Genomic DNA, 20,255 nt, shown 5'->3' on the forward strand with positions numbered 1-20,255 from the left:
GTCCTGGAAAATTGTCACATACTTTCCCGTCACCTATCTTATATACTGGTTTTATTACACCTTTACACCAATTATCAGGTACTTGCTTTTTCTTCCATACACACCTTAGCAGCCTATAAAACCAATGTAGACCAATAAGACCTGCTGTCTTCATTATTTCCACACATATTTCATCCATCCATGCTGCTTTTCCTGTTTTCATTTGTTTAACAGCCATTTCCACCTCTGCCATTGCAGTAACACACTCTTTCTGGATCTTCCTCATTTACCACTACACTCTCTTCTGCATTATTTCTCACATTCAAGATTTTATCACAGTAATCCTTTCACCTATTCTTTATTTCCTCTGGGTCTGTTATTACATTTCCACTCTCTTCCTTCACTTGTTTTGTGTAGATTTTCTCTTATTTTTTATCAATCCATACAACATACTTTTTCTACTACTTCTTTCCTTTCCCAACTCTTGTGTGAATCTCTCCCAACCTTTTTTTCCCCTCATATACCACTTTTTTACACTTATTTTTAATTTCCTGATACTTAATCTTACTTCTTTTCTCTCTCTGTTCCATTTTTGCTATGCTTTCTTCTTTTGTTTAACAATCACCTTTCCATTCTATCAATGTGTCTCCTTTTCCTTCACTCTTGCTGAAGTTCTGCCACAAATTTTCTCTGCACAGCTTACAAAAGTGTTTTTAAATTTGGTCCATTCTTCTTCTACACTTTCCATTTCTGATATAGGGGTGTGCTGTTTTAATTCCTTTTGAGTTTCTTTAATTTCCATACTTTTACTTTCTTCTATCTTATTTCTTTTACCCTCACAATTTTACCTATTTTCAATTTTGTTACCAGTATTCTGTGATCTCCATTGAACGCCTCACCTAATAGTGCTGTCACATCCATTAAATGTTTACGATTTGTTTTCTCAACCAAAAAAAAAAAAAAAAAAGGAATTGTTCTTGTCTTTTTTTTCACCCCAGCCATATGTAGTGATCTTTCTACTATTATCCTTTCTAAACCAAGTGTTTTTTACCCACAATCATTTCATTTCTCTCACAGAAATCAATAGACTTATCTCCCTTGCTGTTTCTTTTTCCATATCCAAAAGACCAGCCTCTTCTTCTTTCCCAATTGCCACTTACAACCTGCACATTGAGGTCTCCATGACTATCATTTCCACATCGATAACTACTTCCTCGAGTGTCTATGGTTCTGTTCTGTGCTTGCTCAAATGTTCAAGATTACAGACTCGTCCGCCCCGTCCGAGGTTTGGTCAGTGATACAGGTTTTGTTGGCAAGGAACCTGTCTGCTGCAGACATTCACAGACAGACTTGCGAAGTGTACAGTGCTAAAGCTATGAGTGATGGCAAAGTGCGTTAGTGGGTATGAGACTTCAAAAATGGCCGTGACAATGTCCATGATGAGGCCCGTTCCGGTCGCCCATCTCTGATCACAGACGATTTGGTGGCTTCAGTTGAAGCAAAGTTTCGTGAGGACAAACGCTTCACAATATCAGCTCTTTCAAACGCCTTTCCTGACATTTCTAGGTCAGTGCTTTACAGAATTGTTTCTTAAAACCTAAACTTCAGGAAACTGTGCTCCCGTTGGGTCCCTAAACTCCTAACGGAGGACCACAAAAACAAACGATTTGAGTTTTCGATGACGTTTTTGACTTCTTATGCCAAAGAAGGTGATGATATGTTGAGTCAAATCCTAACGGGGAAACGAAACATGGGTTTCGCATATCACGTCCGAATCAAAGCAACAAAGCATGTAATGGAGACGCACACATTCGTCTGTAAAGGCAAAGGCCAAACAGACTCTGTCCCAGTGCAAGATCATGGCGTCCATGTTTTGGGATAGGCATGGTGTTTTGTTGGTAGACTTCATGCAACGAGGAACTACTGTCAATGCGGAAGCCTACTGCCAAACCTTGAGAAAGCTATGCAGAACGATACAAAACAAAAGACGAGGCATGCTGACAAAGGGAATTGTCCTTCTTCACGACAATGCGAGGCCTCACACTGCAGCTCAGACCCGAGGTGTATTGGACAGTTTTAGCTGGGAAGTTTTAGACTACCCACCCCACAGCCCTGACCTTGTGCCGGGTGATTACCATCTGTTCCGCCACCTCAAACATCACCTCAGCGGCAACCACTACAATGATGACGGCAAAGTGAAAACGGTCGCGAACTCTTGGTTATCGGCGGCAAGTTCCTATAAAGAGGGTATCCAAAACTCAGTTGTAAGGTATGACAAGTGTTTAAACAAACTTGGCAGCTATGTTGAAAAATAGAGTAAAGTATGTAGAATCTGCAAATAAATGTGATGTTTGAAAATAGTCTTTCGTTGTGTAGTTATTTCCAAACGGCCCTTACTTAGACACGCCTCATAATATTGGAAAGGAGCAAACCCGTGTCAATTATTTAAAATGTTATTGTTTTTACGGCCCACTGTGTACTTTTGACGGTTTTCAGGTATGCAAAGGTGCTAGAATTTTGTCCCACAGGAGTTCTTTAACGTGCCAGTAAATCTACCGACACGAGACTGATGTATTTGAGCACCTTCAAATACCACCGTCCTGAGCCAGGATCGAACCTGCCAAGTTGGGGTCAGAAGGCCACTTGGCCCAGCAAACAAATGTTGAATCAAGTCGTATACAGATACGAACGTGAAAAGGAACACATTATAGGATGAACACGATGACAGGTCAGTGTAGAAAGTGGTGGTGGTGGTTATTGTTTTAAGAGGAAGTACAATTGGGCAACCATCCTCTATTAGAAAAAGGAAACATGGACAAACTGAAGAAAGCAAAGGACAACGATAATCTGTCCATCTTCATACACTTCTTCTCTTCCGCTTTTCTCACACCTGTGGGGTTGCGGGTGCGAACTGTATTGCACTTGTGAATTTAGCCCTGATGCCAACCCTATGTGGAGGGATGTAATCACTATTGTGTTTTTCTGTGGTGGTTGGTAGTGTGTTGTCTGAATATGAAAAGGAAAGGTGCACATCTTCAAATCCATAAGTTCTCATCATCAATCCCTGTTGTTCTACATTTATCTCTTCTTGGTCCCCAGCAAGCTCGTTTCTGCTTCTCAGCTTCATCAGGAGGGCAAGCATCAACACTGAGGGGCTATCTTGTCAGTTCTTCTGTCTTAATGTGGGATGTGTAGGATAAGAAGCTAGATAAGTACAGGAAAAGGGAAGAAACATAACATATACAGATGGTAAAAGATCAGGTATGCAGGACAAAAATAAAAGGAAAAAAAAGATCCCAATGGTATAATATTATTGGAAGTGTCAAATCAAGTCATATAGAGATAGGAACATGAAAAGTAACACATAATGGGATGAACACAATAACAGGTTAATGTAGGAAAAGGGAGCAATAGAAAGAGTAGCCTAGGACAAACATGAAAAGACAAAAGAACAAGGACAATCTCCACATCTTCATGTACCTAGATAGGTTTTCTCGTCAGTCTCTGTTCTTCTGCATCCATCTTTTCTCTGCCTTCATTGAGCTTGTTTCTGTTTCCCAGCTTCATCAGGACGACGGGCATCAACACTCAATGACAGGTCAGTGTAGAAAGAGGGAGCAGCAGAAAGAGGAGACAAGGACAAATCTGAATACACAAAAAAGCAAGGACAATCTCTACATCTTCCATGTGTTCCATGTCTTCAAGGAGATAGGCTATCTCCTAATCAATCCCAGTTCTTCTACATCCATTTCTTCTCATCCCCTGAAGAGTTTGTTCCCAGCTTCACCAGCAGGGTGGACTTCGACACAGAATGAGGGGCCATCTTGACGGATCTTGTCTTGTTGTGGGAAGTAGAGGATGCCTGCCCTCCTAATGCATGCTGGGAAGCAGAATGAAGTGTTTGTGAGGGACTGAGAAGAAATGAATGTAAAAAAGAACTGGGATTGAAAAGGAGAGAGCCCATCTCTGTGAAGATGGCAGTGTATGAGGATGTGGAAATTGTACTTGTCCTTTTCTGTTTTTTCATGTTGCTTGCTTTGTACATGTATGAGATTATTATATTGGCAGTAAGTAGAAAGTACTGCAAACTATGTAGTTTGCTGTGAATATAATAATTTTCACCTCTCTGAATTGGTATATATGATGTTTTGTGTGGAGTAAAACTGTAGATAGATCACTTATGTAATGTGAAGATGAAAGAGAGGTCAGTAGATATCTCTCTTGGGATACCAGAGTATACTTTAGATATATCTTTGTCTAATAAAGCATTCCTGCCTTTGAGGAATGCATCACACCAGAATAGAACAGATTGTAAAAATACCTATTGTTTATTACAAGATGGAGGTTTCTTTGATGATGATGATGATGATGTAACAGCTCGTTTTAGCATATATCCTGTTCTTCCAGTGGTATGTTGTGATATTTGTCCTTGAATTTTCTTTCTGTGTGTGTGTGTTTGATGGCATGTCACATTGTTGTTTGTGCATGTATGGCTTGTGTGATGTGTGTGGTGTTTTTTTTTTTTTTACAGAAATGTTGGTGGCAACATACGTGATGGTATCACAGGTCTCTCAGGGTGAGCTTTAAATATGCATTGTTCTTTTATGTGTTCATAAATCATACTTTTTCTCCTTCTGCTTGAAATTATGTGGCTTTAATGATGGTGCTTCTCAAAGATTGTAAGAGAATTAATGCTTTTTGAGAACTTCCTTAATGAAATCTTCTTCATTTGTAAAATTGCTAACAGAGAATTGTTTGTACTGGATGTAAAAGTCATACCATAAAAAATCATTTGTCATCCAGCACTTGAGTTTCTCGTTAAGCCTCCAAAAACAGAACACTTTGCACGAACAAAATAAAGAGAGAAATAGTCCGATTCCATAAGACACTGCTTCCCATTACCACAGTTGAAGAAAGCTGGGTGAAAGTGAAAGGCACTATTTATGAAGCTGCATGTATAATTCCTGGATAAACGAATCCAGGAGATGACAAGCCAACAAATATATTTGGCTTTGGAACAGTAATGTCAAAAATGTGATACACAAGAAGAAACTGTTATGTGCGAGTTCCTCAGCAACAAAGCACATTTTCATTGGAACATCAAAAAAGCCCATAGGAAGGCAAAGAAAATAGTGACCACAACAAAAACACGTGATGGTATCACACAACACATTCAAAAGTCAATGCAACATTTAGACTTAAAATAAGATAGCTGTCTGCTTGTGTTCAGGGGATAGTGAGTTTGAACACCAATGTCGGCAGCACGAAGATGGTTTTACGTGATTTCCCATTTTTACACCAGGCTAATTTGCAGCTGTTCCATAATTAAGACCATGGTCACTTCCTTCCCACTCCTAGTCCTTTCCTATCCCATTGTCTCCATAAGAGCTATCTCAGTTGGTGCGACATAAAGCATGTTATACACTGGCGGAAAAAAATATCCAAACACCAAGAAGGGGTTGTGCTAGATTAATGAACGTTGGTAGGCGTATTTATACATCTGAAAGATGACATTGATTCAGATGTCCCGCAAATTGCATTAGCGTGGTGCTAGTAGCGGCCTCATGATGTTGCACATCAGGTTTCTATAAATACGGGCTGTACCGTGCAAGAGTGTGTTACCCGTGAGGTTCGACTGTGAGTGGGTCAAGAATACCTTTATGACGACGCAGAGGCCAATATCAACAACTCAGTGCGGTTAAATGAGGCTGTATAATAGGGCTACGTGAAGGTGGATTTTCCTTCCACCCTGTTGAAAAACAACTTGGCATGACTGTCTCCACTGTGCATGCGTGTTGCAGCATTGGTCATAAGAAGGTACGCTCGCAAGAAGACCGGGCTCCGGATGTCCCCGTGGCACCACCGAGAGGGAGGACCACCGTATTCGGCGTATGGCTGTACCGCAGCGGACTGTGTCTACAGCAACAATTCGAGCGGCAGTTGGCACCACAGTGATGCAACAAACTGTTCGAAACCGGTTACTTGAAGGACAGCTCCAAGCCAGACGCCCTGTGGTATGAATTCCACTTACCCCAAACCAGTGCCATCTGCGACTTCAGTGGTGTCAAGTGAGAACTGATTGGAGGGTGGAATGGATGTCCGTTGTGTTTTCTAATGAAAGCTGGTTCTGCCTTGGTGCCAGTGATATCTGTGTATTGGTTAGGAGGAGGCCAGGTGATTGCCTGCATTCCACCCGTCTGCGGCATCGACACACTGGACCTACACCAGGAGTTCTGGTCTGGGGAGCAATTTCATATGATGGCAGGAGCACTCTTGTGATTATTCCATGCATCCTGACTGCACATGTGTATGTCCGTCTGATGATTAGACTTGTTGTGCTGCCATTCATGAACAGCATTCCCGGGGGTGTTTTCCAACAGAATAATATATGCCCCTATGCTGCTGTTGTAACCCAACATGCTCTACAGTGTGTCTACATGTTGCGTTGGCCTGTTCGATACCCCGATCTGTCCCCAATCAAGCACATATGGGAAATCATTGGACGACAACTCCAGCATCATCCACAACCAACATTAACCGCCCCTGTATTGACCAACCAAGTGCAACAGGCATGGAATTCCATCCCACAAGCTGACATCCGGCACTTGTACGACATAATGCATGCACGTTTACATGAAGTTCTTCCTGAGAGCTAAATGACGAACTGCTAGTTTTATCTTCAACTCTTTGAAACGTTTGTGTATTCAACAGTCAGGAGATTACACCAGTTACTAAAGGACTAACATGGCACATTTGCGATGGTTTTTCTCGCATGGATATTAACCTGTAGTCTTGTACCTTTAATCATTTAAATATGTTACCTCGACAAGTACAGTATATTGCCAAAATATCTGTATTCTACATTCCATATATCACGGTGTTTGGATATTTTTTTCTGCCAGTGTAATAACACTTTATACAATAATTTTTCGGACATGTTTCGGTCCTTTATTGGACCTTCTCATCTGTCATCATTGAATAAAATGAATAAGACATTAAAAATGTGAGTACGACAATACAATATTATACTTCAAAAACTTGAAATTGTCCTCTTGAAACTTATACGCATAAGTGATCACTGAACAAAACATTATTGTAATGATGAATCATGAAAGGTTAAAAAGGATTTAAAACATCTTCTAGTTCCAAAACGGTGCTAGAATGTTCATTCCAGAGTTGAATATTGCAAAAGAGTTTCAAAACAGTTAATATTGTTTTCATACTGGAGAATTTTTTATAACTCGTTTAAAAATAATAAAATGTTGCATATGAACTTGTCAAAACAGCAGAGTCAGCTGATGTAATTGCACATTTATCTTCCGTTCCTTAGAATTGGATCTGAAAAAAACAAAACAAAAAATAAAGATAGAATTTAAATACTCGGAGCAGTTAACTCTTATAATAAGATTTTTCCATTCACTTACATCTCATGCGGACCGTGTACGTACGCAGTGTGTAGTTTATTCCAACATAATTGGTCTGTTATTGGAAACAATAAAATTTTCCTGTTAACGTATTCTTAGTTGTCATTGTTTTTCCCCAGTGTGCCTATTCTGGCTCATCAGATGGTAACTAGTCTACCTATCATAACTAGCTTACCTATCAAGGCACATGGCTAGTGCATGTAGTGGAGACCACAGCACTGGCTACTTGGAGCCTCAAGCAGTGCCAGTGCACTCTGAGAGACTTGGTCCCTCTTACAAAAATAGATACCTGCTAGGCCATGAGATGATTCCCATAGGGAACTTGTAATATTTGTCCTGAATAAACAGTCATCAGAATTGATAATTCCAATATAGTACGTCTGTTATTAGAAATTATTGTAGGGAACGTGAAATATTTGTCATGATTGAGTAAATTCATATTTCCAATATAATTGGTCTGTTATTGGAAATTATTATTTTTAATTATTTTGAATGTACTCATCTTTAATCATTATGGGCACTAGTGTTATCTTTATCTGCTTTTGTAAGTATTATATTTAATTCTATTTCTACGTTTTTTAATTTGCTTGTCAGTTGTTTAAACTTTCCTTCAGCTTCCAAAATATGGCTTCCGATTGAGATAGCTAGAAATAAAATTCAGGAAATTCAATCGTCAAAAGTTACTAGTGTTTCTCCCAGAGTGCAGCACGGGCTCATCAGTTGGATACCGCACCTTTTCCAAGACACTGGCCGGCTAGCACGCCGGTAGCGACACCACTGCAAGCCATACATGTGATAAGCACAATGCAGTGCCGACGTACTAGGGGAGAATTGCATCTCCACTTGCTATATTGCCCTCCCGGGCTAGCATGACCAAAATATGGCTTCCGATTGAATAGCTGCAGAATTCTACATTGTATACAGAATTCTAGGTTAAGTAGAGTACACATTGAGAGATAGCTCTCAATCGGAAGCCATATTTTGGTCACGCTAGCCCGGGAGGGCAATATAGCAAGTGGAGATGCAATTCTCCCCTAGTACGTCAGCACTGCATTGTGCTTATCACATGTATGGCTTGCAGTGGTCTCGCTACCGGCGTGCTAGCCGGCCAGTGTCTTGGAAAAGGTGCGGTATCCAACTGATGAGCCCGTGCCGCACTCTGGGCGAAACACTGGTAACTTTTGACGATTGAGTTTCCTGAATTTTATTTCCTTCTGGTTGAGATTATTATGAAAATTATGAACATTTTTCTTTATTTCATTTCTTCTTTATCTGTAGGAAGTTTATTAATAGCCTGTTCTGTTTCTGGTATGGTTGTAATGAAGTTGTTTTTATTAGGAAAATGTAACCAATTATGTTTAGGCTCTTTACTTTGTAATTCATTTTCTGATTTTGTCAACGATATATCATTAATAACTAGCTGATGTACCCATGCTTCGCTACAGAATTCTACATTGTATACAGAATTCTAGGTTAAGTAGAGTACACATTGTGAGTAAAATTGTATTAAATTGTATAGCTCTTAACGTTACTCTAGAAACGCAACGGGGAAGTCACCAAATGTCTTTCCTTATGTGAAGACTGGGTTAGGGAATTTTCATTGTAATGGTATGCCCTCTTGCCTACCATCAGTCACAATCAAGTTTGGTAGTTTTCCTTATAATGGCAGGCACTCACTCGCCACTTGCCTTTTTACATCCTCAGAAAGACTGTCTTAGTGGTTTTTCCAACTGAAATCAACATAGGTCATTACAAAAAAGCCAGTAGGAATGTCGCGATTAAAAGCAATGCTATCATATGAAATATACAACCAAATGAAAAACCAGAAATTTTCTCACTTTTAACGAACAGTACTACGCTGCCAATCTAACAGTCGAAAGTTCCAGAAATGGAATAATCAGGCCGCAGACAGCCATGAGCCATGAGCCGTGAACACACTTTTATTTTCGGGAGGGAGGGTGTTGAATAGCGGAGAGTCCCAAGGCAAAAACTATGCCCTTTTACTAATCTGTTTCCTAGGAGTACCCGATGAGTTGGAAAATCTCAATTCACTACACTAGCGGGGTGAAAGAGAACTATCTGCCATGGAGGCAAATTTTTCTTCCAAACCAGAGGAGAAACCCCCTCTTTGCCGCTAATTTGGAATAAAATGAATGTAGAATTTAATAAAAATGAAGAGGAAGAAGCTTTTCTGAAGAAATGGCTCTTTTCAGGGTTGAATTTTGAGTTATTTAATGAATTGTGGTGCTATAATTTGGAATATGCCAAAATCGTAATTCAAGACCAGGTCATAAGTGAGCCTCTGCCATTATTCTGTTAAATGTACACACTGATCATTCCAGTCAGCGCGTCAGAGTAGGGATCGAATAGCTGGAATACTATGATGAACCAGTGTGTTACGTACCAGCAGTATCAGAAAATTTGTGAACCAGAGAAATGGCATGCTAAAGAAGAAAGTTGTCTAACTCCCCAGCTAATTGCCGCCAATATTCAGACAGGGTGTTATACTTGGTACGCAGCAGCAATCCTGTCTATCAGAGATGAGTGGCATTATAAGAGACAAAGAACATCACAACAAACAATGGTCAATGTAATGTTATTGTTGATCAGTTTTATGAGCTTTCGATATTGTAGGCTTTCGCAATTATTTTTCTTCCGGTTCTGAAATACCACTCTTATCTTAGTCGGTATGATAAAACTGAATGAAACATAAATGATCGGAAAGTGTATTTAAAACTTTTGTTATGTAGTACTTTTGATAGGACCATTAGCATAGGTATTTAAAAATTAAATCTTATCTGCCTTCCCCTAAACAACCATTTCATCCAGAGTGAAAAAAATTGTATAGCTTAAACTGCAGTTTCTTATTCCCCGACTCTATGTACCGATTTTCATTAATTCCTGTTTACTCGTTTTCTCGTGGCTCGGCATTGATATGGACAAAAATACAAAGTCATGAATATCTCTGTTATAAATGGTAAAAATATATGACATAAATGATCAGAAATTTAATTTATCTATAGGACCAATAATAATATAAATATTTGAGAATTAAATTTTAAGCCTTCCCCCAAACTACCATTTTGCTCAGCTTGAATAAAACTATTTATAGCCTAGATTGTAGTGGCTCATTCCCCGACTTTACATACCGATTTTCATTAAATTCTCTTCCAGCTGTTTTCTCATGATGCACGTAAGTAAGTAAGATGTGCATTTCTTTGTTATTGTGGACACGACGATACAGAAATAGCATTTTTTAAATTCTGAGCAATGTAGCCTACAGGCGAAACTATTATTTTATTTATATATACTGTGTATATATATATATGTGACTAAAGCCGACTACATTAAAAAACAGAACAGTTTTTCTCAGACAGTAATGTTTAAATTTAAAAAGTTCCAAACAATAAAATACAAAAGAAGCTTAAACAAATACTTAAAAACACACTTTTTCTTTTAAATGAACAAAAATCCTCAAAATTAATTTACATGAATCCCAGAATACCCACAGTTAGAGCTTTACCTAATATACTGTGCCATTTCAATATGAGATAGAATTCTCATGTTCTACCAAATTCCAACTGCACTGATTTGAGATACATAGTTACAATAACTTCAGTAACATTTCTGTGCATAAATGGTCACAAAATGAAAGTATTTATTTTCATTCAATTATATTCGTGAATTATATTAAATATTTAACACATTCACTCCCATATCCAACCATGGTCGGATTAAGGTTCACATGTGTAAAATACCATATCTGACCTTAGTCCGATTTGAATTCACGCCATTTTTTTTTTTTTAATGTCCAAGTGTACATTAGATGGCACAATATATCAGTTTGTCGGTTGATAGTGGGCAGATGAACATTTTACTACAGCTTGGAGTAATCTCCCGCATGGTGGGATGTGTGATCTAAATAAACACGTGCCACTCCCGAGGTTTCTGAAGTTCAGGATTGGAATTCAGATGGTGCTGAGTGATGGAACGAATAGTCATGACAAGTAAAATATCGCACTAGATCATCTTGTGCATGTGTGTACAAATTTTCAGATTTTAAAGTTTTATAGTATAGGAGTGATACTTAAATCCATGTTTTACCTAGAAAGTCAGGGTGGCATGTGAAAATTGCTGGGCTGCATGATTAAATACCTGTGGAGGGAGCTGGGAATGAATGTGTTAAATCACAGGATAATTGCATACTAAATTAATTGGAGTGATTTATAAAATTTTATGGTTGGGAAAGCAAAATACTTGTATATATAGAAAATAAATTAATTATAGATCTTAACTTGGGATTACAGGACGGCATAATGTGATGATGACATGGCAGGAAATGCAGTCTGTGACAGAGTAATGGCGAATGATATGAATATTTATGAATGAAAAATCAGCTCTCTATACTGTAAAACTATGCATACAACTTTCAAGATGAATAAAGCATAGACTGTCAAGATTGTACTGTATCTAAGTTCCTATATCTTTACCATGATGAAAATTTGCTCTTCTAACTGAGCTTAATTTACATTCGTTCAAAGTGAACAATGTTCAGAGTCATCCTGAGACTCTTAAATTCTCAAATTCTAAGCATAGTCGATGCTGGACTATGTTGATTGCGATATTCATAGGTACTCGGTGTAAAGGTACGTGTAATGTATTCCATTGCATACAGTAAAACTATGTTTCCACATTGGACAGGTTCTGCTAAGTACAGGTCCTTTTATATGCATTTTTATGTTAATCTCATGGGACCACAGAATTTTTCTATTAAGGCCAGGTTTCTGCTGTGTGGAGGTTGTTGTGGGCAGTTTCACTGTAATCGTAATCCTTGTTAGTTTTGACTTGTTCTGCAATGACTTGCAGACGATTTAGAATATGCTTGACATTAGGACATTGCACTTACTGGTTGGGTTTCAAATAAGGAAAGAATTGTTCCTGTTTGTTTATAATATCACTTAATGGTACAGTGATCTGAACCTTTTGTCACTGAACAATAATAGTGTAGATACGAGAATGTATTTTAACTATTTGACCTTTTATTTTCAGGACTGTAATGTCAAAGCCAAGGGAATTTGCTCATCTTATTAAAAATAAATTTGGAAGTGCCGACAATATCAACGCTTTAACTAGTAAGTAATTACCCATTATTATTGATATATTTTCTATCTTGTTGGCTACCATTCATGGTAAAGACTTAATGTAGATATCTTTTCGAGAAGTGTATTTTTAAATATTTCAACTGTAGAGAAGTTTGGTCTTCAAGTGTAGCTTAGAAATAAGAATATATTATTTTGAGAAAAATTCTTAATTACTCATATCTCTTCATTAGAATTTTCCACTAGCTATTAAACATAGAACTTTGAAATATTTAAAGATAAATTTAGATTAAAAATATATTCATGAAACTACTGTAGATCATCTGAAAACGCTAGTTTTTATAATAATTTTTATGGAAGTATAGATTACGCTACAAAGTAATCAAATTTACTGTAACCAACTATGGACAGGGGCAGTAGTAGCAGTAGGAGAGCAAAAGAAAGTTAAAATATAGATTATTTTATCAAGGAGTTTCTTTTCTATATCTCTTAAATTTCTGCTGTTTATGTATGGTCTTCTGACAGTTCTAATCAGTTGTGTTACATTCTGTCTTCTCTTTGTATTCCAGTCCTTATTTGCTTAATGATTAAGCTTTGACATAATTATTGATTCCCATGAGTTTCATTGACAGTGTACTTCTCATCTTAGGAGCTTCCTCTCCTTGGGTTTTTTTTTCCTCCCACAGATAACTTAGATCCATCCATTCTTTGAGAAAGCTCTTGTTTATAATTTTTATCCATGTGTTTCCCCTCTGTAGCTTATGAAGTGTGATGTCATGTATTTTCTCTCTGATTTATGTGAACAATCTCTCGTCTATAATAGCCATTTGAATACCTGCTGGCAAAAACGTAACACTCAATTTTCTAGAATGCTCGGTTTCCGTGCATAAACGATGGATGCGGTCAGCGTGAGGCATGTAGGAAGTTATGTTGGCAAACATGTACGTTAAGTGCCTTTTTTCTTTTGTTTAAATTTTGCCACGGGTCTGTGGGTGCAGAAACGTATCAGTGGAGGAGGAAAGTCGTGTGTCGCTAAGTCCGAGTGTGTGCAACAATATAAATAGGGGACGAAAATGCAAAATTAAATATAGTACATAAAAGAGGAATGAATAGAAATAAAAGTGGAATTCGGGGCAACCATATTTGGCCTACAATAACAAATCAGTGCCTGGGAAAATCCTTGCTGAACAGGTGGGTGCAAAAACGTAAGCCAGTATAAGAAAGTCAGCGTATTTAGTGGGAGATTCATGTGTCATATTTTAATGCGTAATCAGAGTTTTTATTCTCGACTGTATTATATACGTATATAATGTATTATATTTACTGCATATGCATATAAATACGTCTTCCTCTCTTTTCAGATTGCTCATTGTATGCATTAAACGAGGTATTGCTTGTATCTGCGGAAAAGAAAGCTAATCTGCTAGACATGTGTCAATACATTCGTGAAAAATATCAAGGTTTCTATAAGAACCTAAAGACAAAGTGAAGTGACAATGTGATGTTTATTCATCATTGCAAAACATTCTTGCAACAATATTGCTGGTGTTCAGTGAATTCTGTTAAACAATGGGAAGCTCTAACAATAGGAATACAAATTAGAAGCATGGTTTATGTTTCATTCTTTTTATACAGAATAAAAACAATAATATTAACCCCTTAAGCGGGGAGCTCGGTTCACACTGGCTCACTCCCAGGTGGGGAGCGATTTCCATGATTAAAGAAAATATTTAATTACTTGATTAAAAACAATCTTAGACTAAAATGAACTATTGAAGGGTCAAAAGAGAAATATTTACTTGAATATAATATATTTAATTGTTGAAAAATTCAAATTATTTTAATTTTTCAATACTTTGTGCAAAAACGTACTAAGTGCTTTCACACTGTGAAATCAAGATTGCTTCTTCCTAACAGCAAAGCTCTGGTTTTTGTTTATACAGTAACTTTCACCTGAATATTTTAGGCAGTTTACTATCAATCTCTGCCTGTAAATAAATGTTTCTGCATATGTAAATTGTAGATTTACAAAGTTTACTTGTACTTAAAAGATGTACAATGGAATAAATTATAACACTCACGAATTTTTCTGTTATGTTGATTCGCGCTTTTGGGGGTTCGACAGTCACACAAAACTACTCTGCATCAAAACGTATGCATTAGCTTTATAATAATATATTTTCCAATTTATACAACGAAATACTTGTAACCGACGCTACAAGTTTATATCGCCTCTCTACAATTCATAAGTGACATAAATGGACTACATTACACTACAATACAGGTAATATTTACAGTATTTACAGTCTTCAGAGTGTTGTGTCTTTTACACCTGTACATTATGATACACACGGAAGCAGGTCATGTTATATAACCTGTCTCGCTTTCGCACAATTTATATAATTCCATTCCGAAACGCGATCGTTTTCTTGTTATGTAAACTTTCCACCCTAGCCATCCTTTCCATAGCAAGAGGTTGTCATCAATTGACATTTTGCCACCAGGGGTATAAGCTTCCGAAAATGTTGCTAACAGGTGGTCAAATACTGGATTTATCTCGTATATTTTGGGAGGAAGTTGTGCATTATTCACCTCATTGTCAGAGATATGTAAACCGGGCGAGTTGGCCGTGCGCGTAGAGGCGCGTGGCTGTGAGCATCCGGGAGATAGTAGGTTCGAATCCCACTATCGGCAGCCCTGAAAATGGTTTTCCGTGGTTTCCCATTTTCACACCAGGCAAATGCTGGGGCTGTACCTTAATTAAGGCCACGGCCGCTTCCTTCCAACTCCCAAGCCTTTCCTATCCCATCGTCGCCATAAGACCTATCTGTGTCGGTGCGACGTAAAACCCTAGCAAAAAAAAAAGAGATGTAAAAAGCTGTGAAGGAAAATCTAATAATAATAATAATAATAATAATAATAATAATAATAATAATAATAATAATGTTATTGGCTTCACGTCCTACTAACTACTTTTACGGTTTTCGGAGACACTGAGGTGCCGGAATTTAGTCCCGCAGGAGTTCTTTTGAATGCTAGAAAATGTACTGACAAGAGGCCGACGTATTTGAGCACCTTCAAATACCACCGGTCTGAGCCAGAATAGAACATGCCAAGTTGGGGTCAGGAGGCTGGCCAGGCCCCTCAATCTGGCGAGAAAAAAATCTCGTCTGTGTCATCAGCTCATAGAAAGTAGGCGTAGTGAACAAGCGATTGAGAGAAATAGTGTCCTAATTTAGGTTTCTCTTCAATCCCCTGCGGCAACAGTATGGCCATAAGAAGCTTTATTTCGTCCTTGTTTGTCCGGACACAGTCTTGATCTCGATTCCTCTCTTTTGTCTTACTAAACTGGGATTTATGTGCGATTTCCTGCTCGGCATCTTTTGTCTGTTCAGCTATGTTCTGGCATATATCGTCATAAGAAAGTAATTGAAATATTTCGCACAGTTTTGTTTTCCCTAAAAACACTCTTTTTACATCACGATGAAAATTTGGATAAAAGCGGGAATTTCTTTGTGCATTTTCAGTATAAGTTGACGAAGAACTTGCAATGGTTGGATTGTAATCAGTATTATCGTCACAACTGTCACTGTCATGATCGCTACTTGAACTGGAATCGAACACGTGTCATCTCTTCTGCGACTGCTGAACATTCGCATCAGCTACGCCCAAACCCTGTATATTCGAGCTTGCAGTACATTTTCCATGTAAATTCCTGTCACTTACGAATTCCCCTTCGGCAGAAATTACTTCACTAATAACACATTTCTCCCCACTAAATTTACCATGACCCGTAAATCGTCTTCCTCTAACAGTGGGGGCCGGTAATTCGTTATAAATACTTTAAGCGGAAAAAATGTAGGAAAAAGGATTGAATAGAACCCTGGTCTCAGCAGTTTGGCCGGAAATCATGAAATAGGACTGTATTACGCATGCGTATGATAATAAAATGTTGTGTAACTCGCGATAAACACACACTCGAGTCGTGAAGGATGAACTCAAGACTGGGGATAATAAATCAGGTCACAGTTCTAAAATGTCATCAGAGAAGTCTTTTCAGTGTCATAATCTCTATAAATCCCTTCTACAGCAATATTATTACATCCAAGGGACGATTAGGCGATGAGCTAAAGCTTCTGCGCGGAGCTATTAGGCCTTAGGTCGTTCTTGCCCGGACTCAGCTGCGTTCTTTATGTTGCAACTCGTGGATGACACATTTGTATTGGGAGAACATAGTTGAAAAAATTCACATCAGAGGGAAGACTCATCCAGAATACGCTGCTAAAAAGGAAATAAACCTCTGCAGGCAGGCAACTGAGAAAAAGAAATCCGAATCGGCGGATACATCCGCGTTCCCCACCGAGCAAGCGACTTGTAGCCGCGGATCTCGCCGCATCGCGCACTGAAGGGGTTAAAAGCTATAAATATTTTCAATACTGTAAACGTTGTAACCTGCAAAAATATGCTACTTCTGTTAAGTTACAACATTTTTGCACGGACGTCTAACGATCATCTCTTATATCTTGATTTTAAAGTCACACATTGTCAAAATAATTATGCATTAATAACTAATGAACTCATTTAAACTAATTGTCAATGGCAGAATAAGCATTCACAAACAATTCGCTTGTTTGTTTGTTTTTCTTCTCTCCTAAAAAATTTGCATTTTGAGGGTTACAATGCTTTTGCCGGCAGGTATTCATTTTCTCTCTACAGACAAAAGTTCTCAAAGACTAGAAAGCTTAGAAAGCTATAGGTTTCCATACAGGTGGGCCCAAATTTCCAAGAATGCAGGAATACTCAGTGTCAGAGCATTTATTTCCATGGGGATTTAACATAAAAAGTTTTCTAAAAACATCTGAAATTGCAATAGTCCTTTCCATTGTCATATTTCATGTGAGAAGTCTGGTATAAGTAAGATGAAGTAATGTGTGGCTCTTATGGAGTCTGCTGGCTGGATGGACTTGGTGCCTCTTCAGCAGTGTGCACACTTATGCTCCGAAACATTGAGAAAACATTACTTAGTCATGGGTTAAAATGCATTTTCATTCACTGAATCTGGATTCCCTCTGGTTGAGGAGGCCCCTGATGTTAAGGAAAGGGTAATAAGTTGTTAATAATTTATTGTTGATACTTAATATTGTTGTTTATACGGATTGGTATCTTTTATACTTATTATTGTTGTTGTTGTTGTTGTATAATGGCCCTCCATAGGCTGTATCTAAGAAGTAAATAAATAAATAAATAAATAAATGAACTTCAGAAGGAGGTGGTTGATAAAGTGTTAGAGGGTGACTATAAAGATGCTTATTTCTCGGTAGATCTGGAGGAAGTGCATAACACACCTGTTCGACACACTATGTGCATGGACAGAAAAGAGATTGTTTTGCCTTATATCAGATGTCATCACGTACTTGCTCTGTATGAAATGTACGTAAATCCTCAACTGTGTTATTTTTAAGTTTTTCTAGTAATGCTATGCTTTCCCGGCCTTCATATTTATGATATAGATTCAGATTCTCATAGGGAATCTGAAATATGTGTCCCGAATGAGTAAATTTATAATACCAATATGAATGGTCCGTTATTGAACATTATAAATTTTCCAGCTAACTCATTCCTGGTTGCCAGCGTTTCGCCCCCGTGTGCTAGGTTGGGCTCGTTAGTTGGTACCTAGCACACCTACCAAGACGCATGGCTAGTGCATACTGTGGAGGCCACTGCGTAGGCTACTTGAAGCCACCGGCAGTGCCAATGCACTAAGAGAGACTTTGTCTCACTACCAAAATTGATGCCTGCTTGGCCATCAGATGATATAGATTTTGATTTCCGTATATTTCAGATTCCCTATGGGAATTAAAATCTATATCATCTGATGGCCAAGCAGGCATCAATTTTGGTAGTGAGACAGTCTCTCATAGTGCATTGGCACTGCCGGTGGCTTCAAGTAGCCTACACAGTGGCCTCCACAGTATGCACTAGCCATGCGTCTTGGTAGGTGTGCTAGGTACCAACTAACGAGCCCAACCTAGCACACGGGGGCGAAACACTGGCAACCAGGAATGAGTTAGCTGAAAAATGTATAATGTCCAATAACAGACCATTCATATTGGTATTACTTCATATTTATCATACTTGTTGGAATGACATAAGGAACAATGGCACTGCAGATTAAATTTTTGATGTGATTCAATATTTTATTACATATTAAACATTTTGTGTGTTATTTTCTTGAAGTATAAATACTCTTCTTCCCAAGAAGGTTTGAAACTTGTTGGCTTCGATAACCTAGGCTGTGCTGAACTCTCTTCCATAGTAAATGCAGCATTTACCGACTAGGTTTGAACGGCATGTGGTGTGAGGATAAAGGCACTACTGTCACCTCACATGAGTTCAAGCGTATCGTGTCGCAATCTAACCTCTTCAGAAAGTTGTGCTATACCTTTGCGCCGCTGACCTTCAGTGCGTACTACGTCATGCACTTCCCCTACTTGCTCGCTAAGCTGCTCTTGTTCCTCAAGAGCGGGGAGCAAACTGGCTCCGAAGGCATTTTGCTCTTGACTGACGATGCCTGCCTTATATCACAACCAGTACGGCAGCAGATTAATTGAAAGGAAGAAGAAGAAGAACTGTGTATAGTGGGTTTGAATTACAAATTCCATCACAGAAACTTCCATGTTCAACATGAAACCACATACAGTGGAGGGAAAATCTCTGAAGGAGGTATCCCTGTGGTGTATTGACCTTCTCATGCAGAAGGTGTTGGTTAGCAAGATTCCTGTCAGAGAGGAGGAGTTGGTTCTGGGGGGTGACTTTCAGTAGACCCTTTCTGTAGTTCCACAGGGGAATAAAGCAGATACCAGTTCTCATGACGATTCAAAATATAATTGAAGGATAGCTTTTTTTATATTAAGACTCTCAGTAGTCTGGATTCATGAGTATTCAATCAAGGGAAAAATCTTTCTTATTTCTTGAGCATTTGCTAATGAGCTTCTTATTCTAATTTCTTAAGCATTTGCTAATAAACTTCAAGTGTAATAATCATTCATAAAATAAGAAATACTTTATTGTATTCCCTGTCATGAGATGTCAAGTAATTTAAAGATGAATAGACACATTTGATAGCATATACACAACAGATCAACATTAGAGGCAGGGCCAGTAGGAAAGACAAGGACAAACATGAAAACACAGAAGGACAAGGATAGTTTCTAAACCTTCATACATTGTCATTTTCAAGAAGATAGGCTCTCTCCTCATTAGTCGCAGTTCTTCCATATATATCTCTTCTCTGCCTGATGAGCTCATTTCTGCTTCCCAGCTTCATCAGGAGGCCGGGAGGGTACTTCTTGACAGATCTTCAATCTTGAGGTGGAAAGTGTAGAATAACAAACAAGCCTGATTTGTCTTATATTCCTAGATAAAGATGAATACATGTAGTAAAAGATGAGCTTTTTCTGTGTTTATCCAACTTCCTTCTTACCCCACAGTTTGCACATTAAGACTGAAGAATTGTATGACCCCTCGAGAATTGTTTGGAAGTTGAAGCCCACTAGCCTGATGAAGCTGGGAAGCAGTAATGAATTTGTCAGGTGCTGAGAAGAAATTGATATAGAAGAACTGGCATTGATAAGAAAAGGGCCTATCTATTTGAAGATGTGGCCATTGTCCTTGTTCTTTTGTGTTATAATGTTCGTCCTTTTCTCATTTTCTATTGCTCCCTCTTCCGATGCTGGCGTGTTGCAGTGTTTAT

General features: G+C 38.3%; 1 protein-coding gene across 9 annotated transcripts in view; it reads left to right on the forward strand.

Moving 5' to 3' along the window:
• Nucleotides 1-20,255, forward strand: part of LOC136857997 (transmembrane and coiled-coil domains protein 2) — a 267,616-nt gene that overhangs the window by 172,802 nt on the left and 74,559 nt on the right. For 8 of the 9 annotated variants that reach the window (XR_010858585.2, XR_010858584.2, XM_067137170.2 and 5 more), the window contains 2 exons: nucleotides 4,511-4,555; nucleotides 12,453-12,535. Coding sequence is in view for 7 of the 9 variants with exons in the window: in XM_067137170.2 (XP_066993271.1) it covers nucleotides 4,511-4,555; nucleotides 12,453-12,535 (128 nt within the window). In the remaining 2 variants the exon portion in view is untranslated. The remainder of the gene's footprint in view (nucleotides 1-4,510; nucleotides 4,556-12,452; nucleotides 12,536-20,255) is intronic. The other variant, XM_067137174.2, reaches the window with a different exon arrangement.

The sequence above is a fragment of the Anabrus simplex genome, chromosome 1, assembly GCF_040414725.1.
Source record: "Anabrus simplex isolate iqAnaSimp1 chromosome 1, ASM4041472v1, whole genome shotgun sequence".
NCBI lineage: Eukaryota > Metazoa > Arthropoda > Insecta > Orthoptera > Tettigoniidae > Anabrus > Anabrus simplex.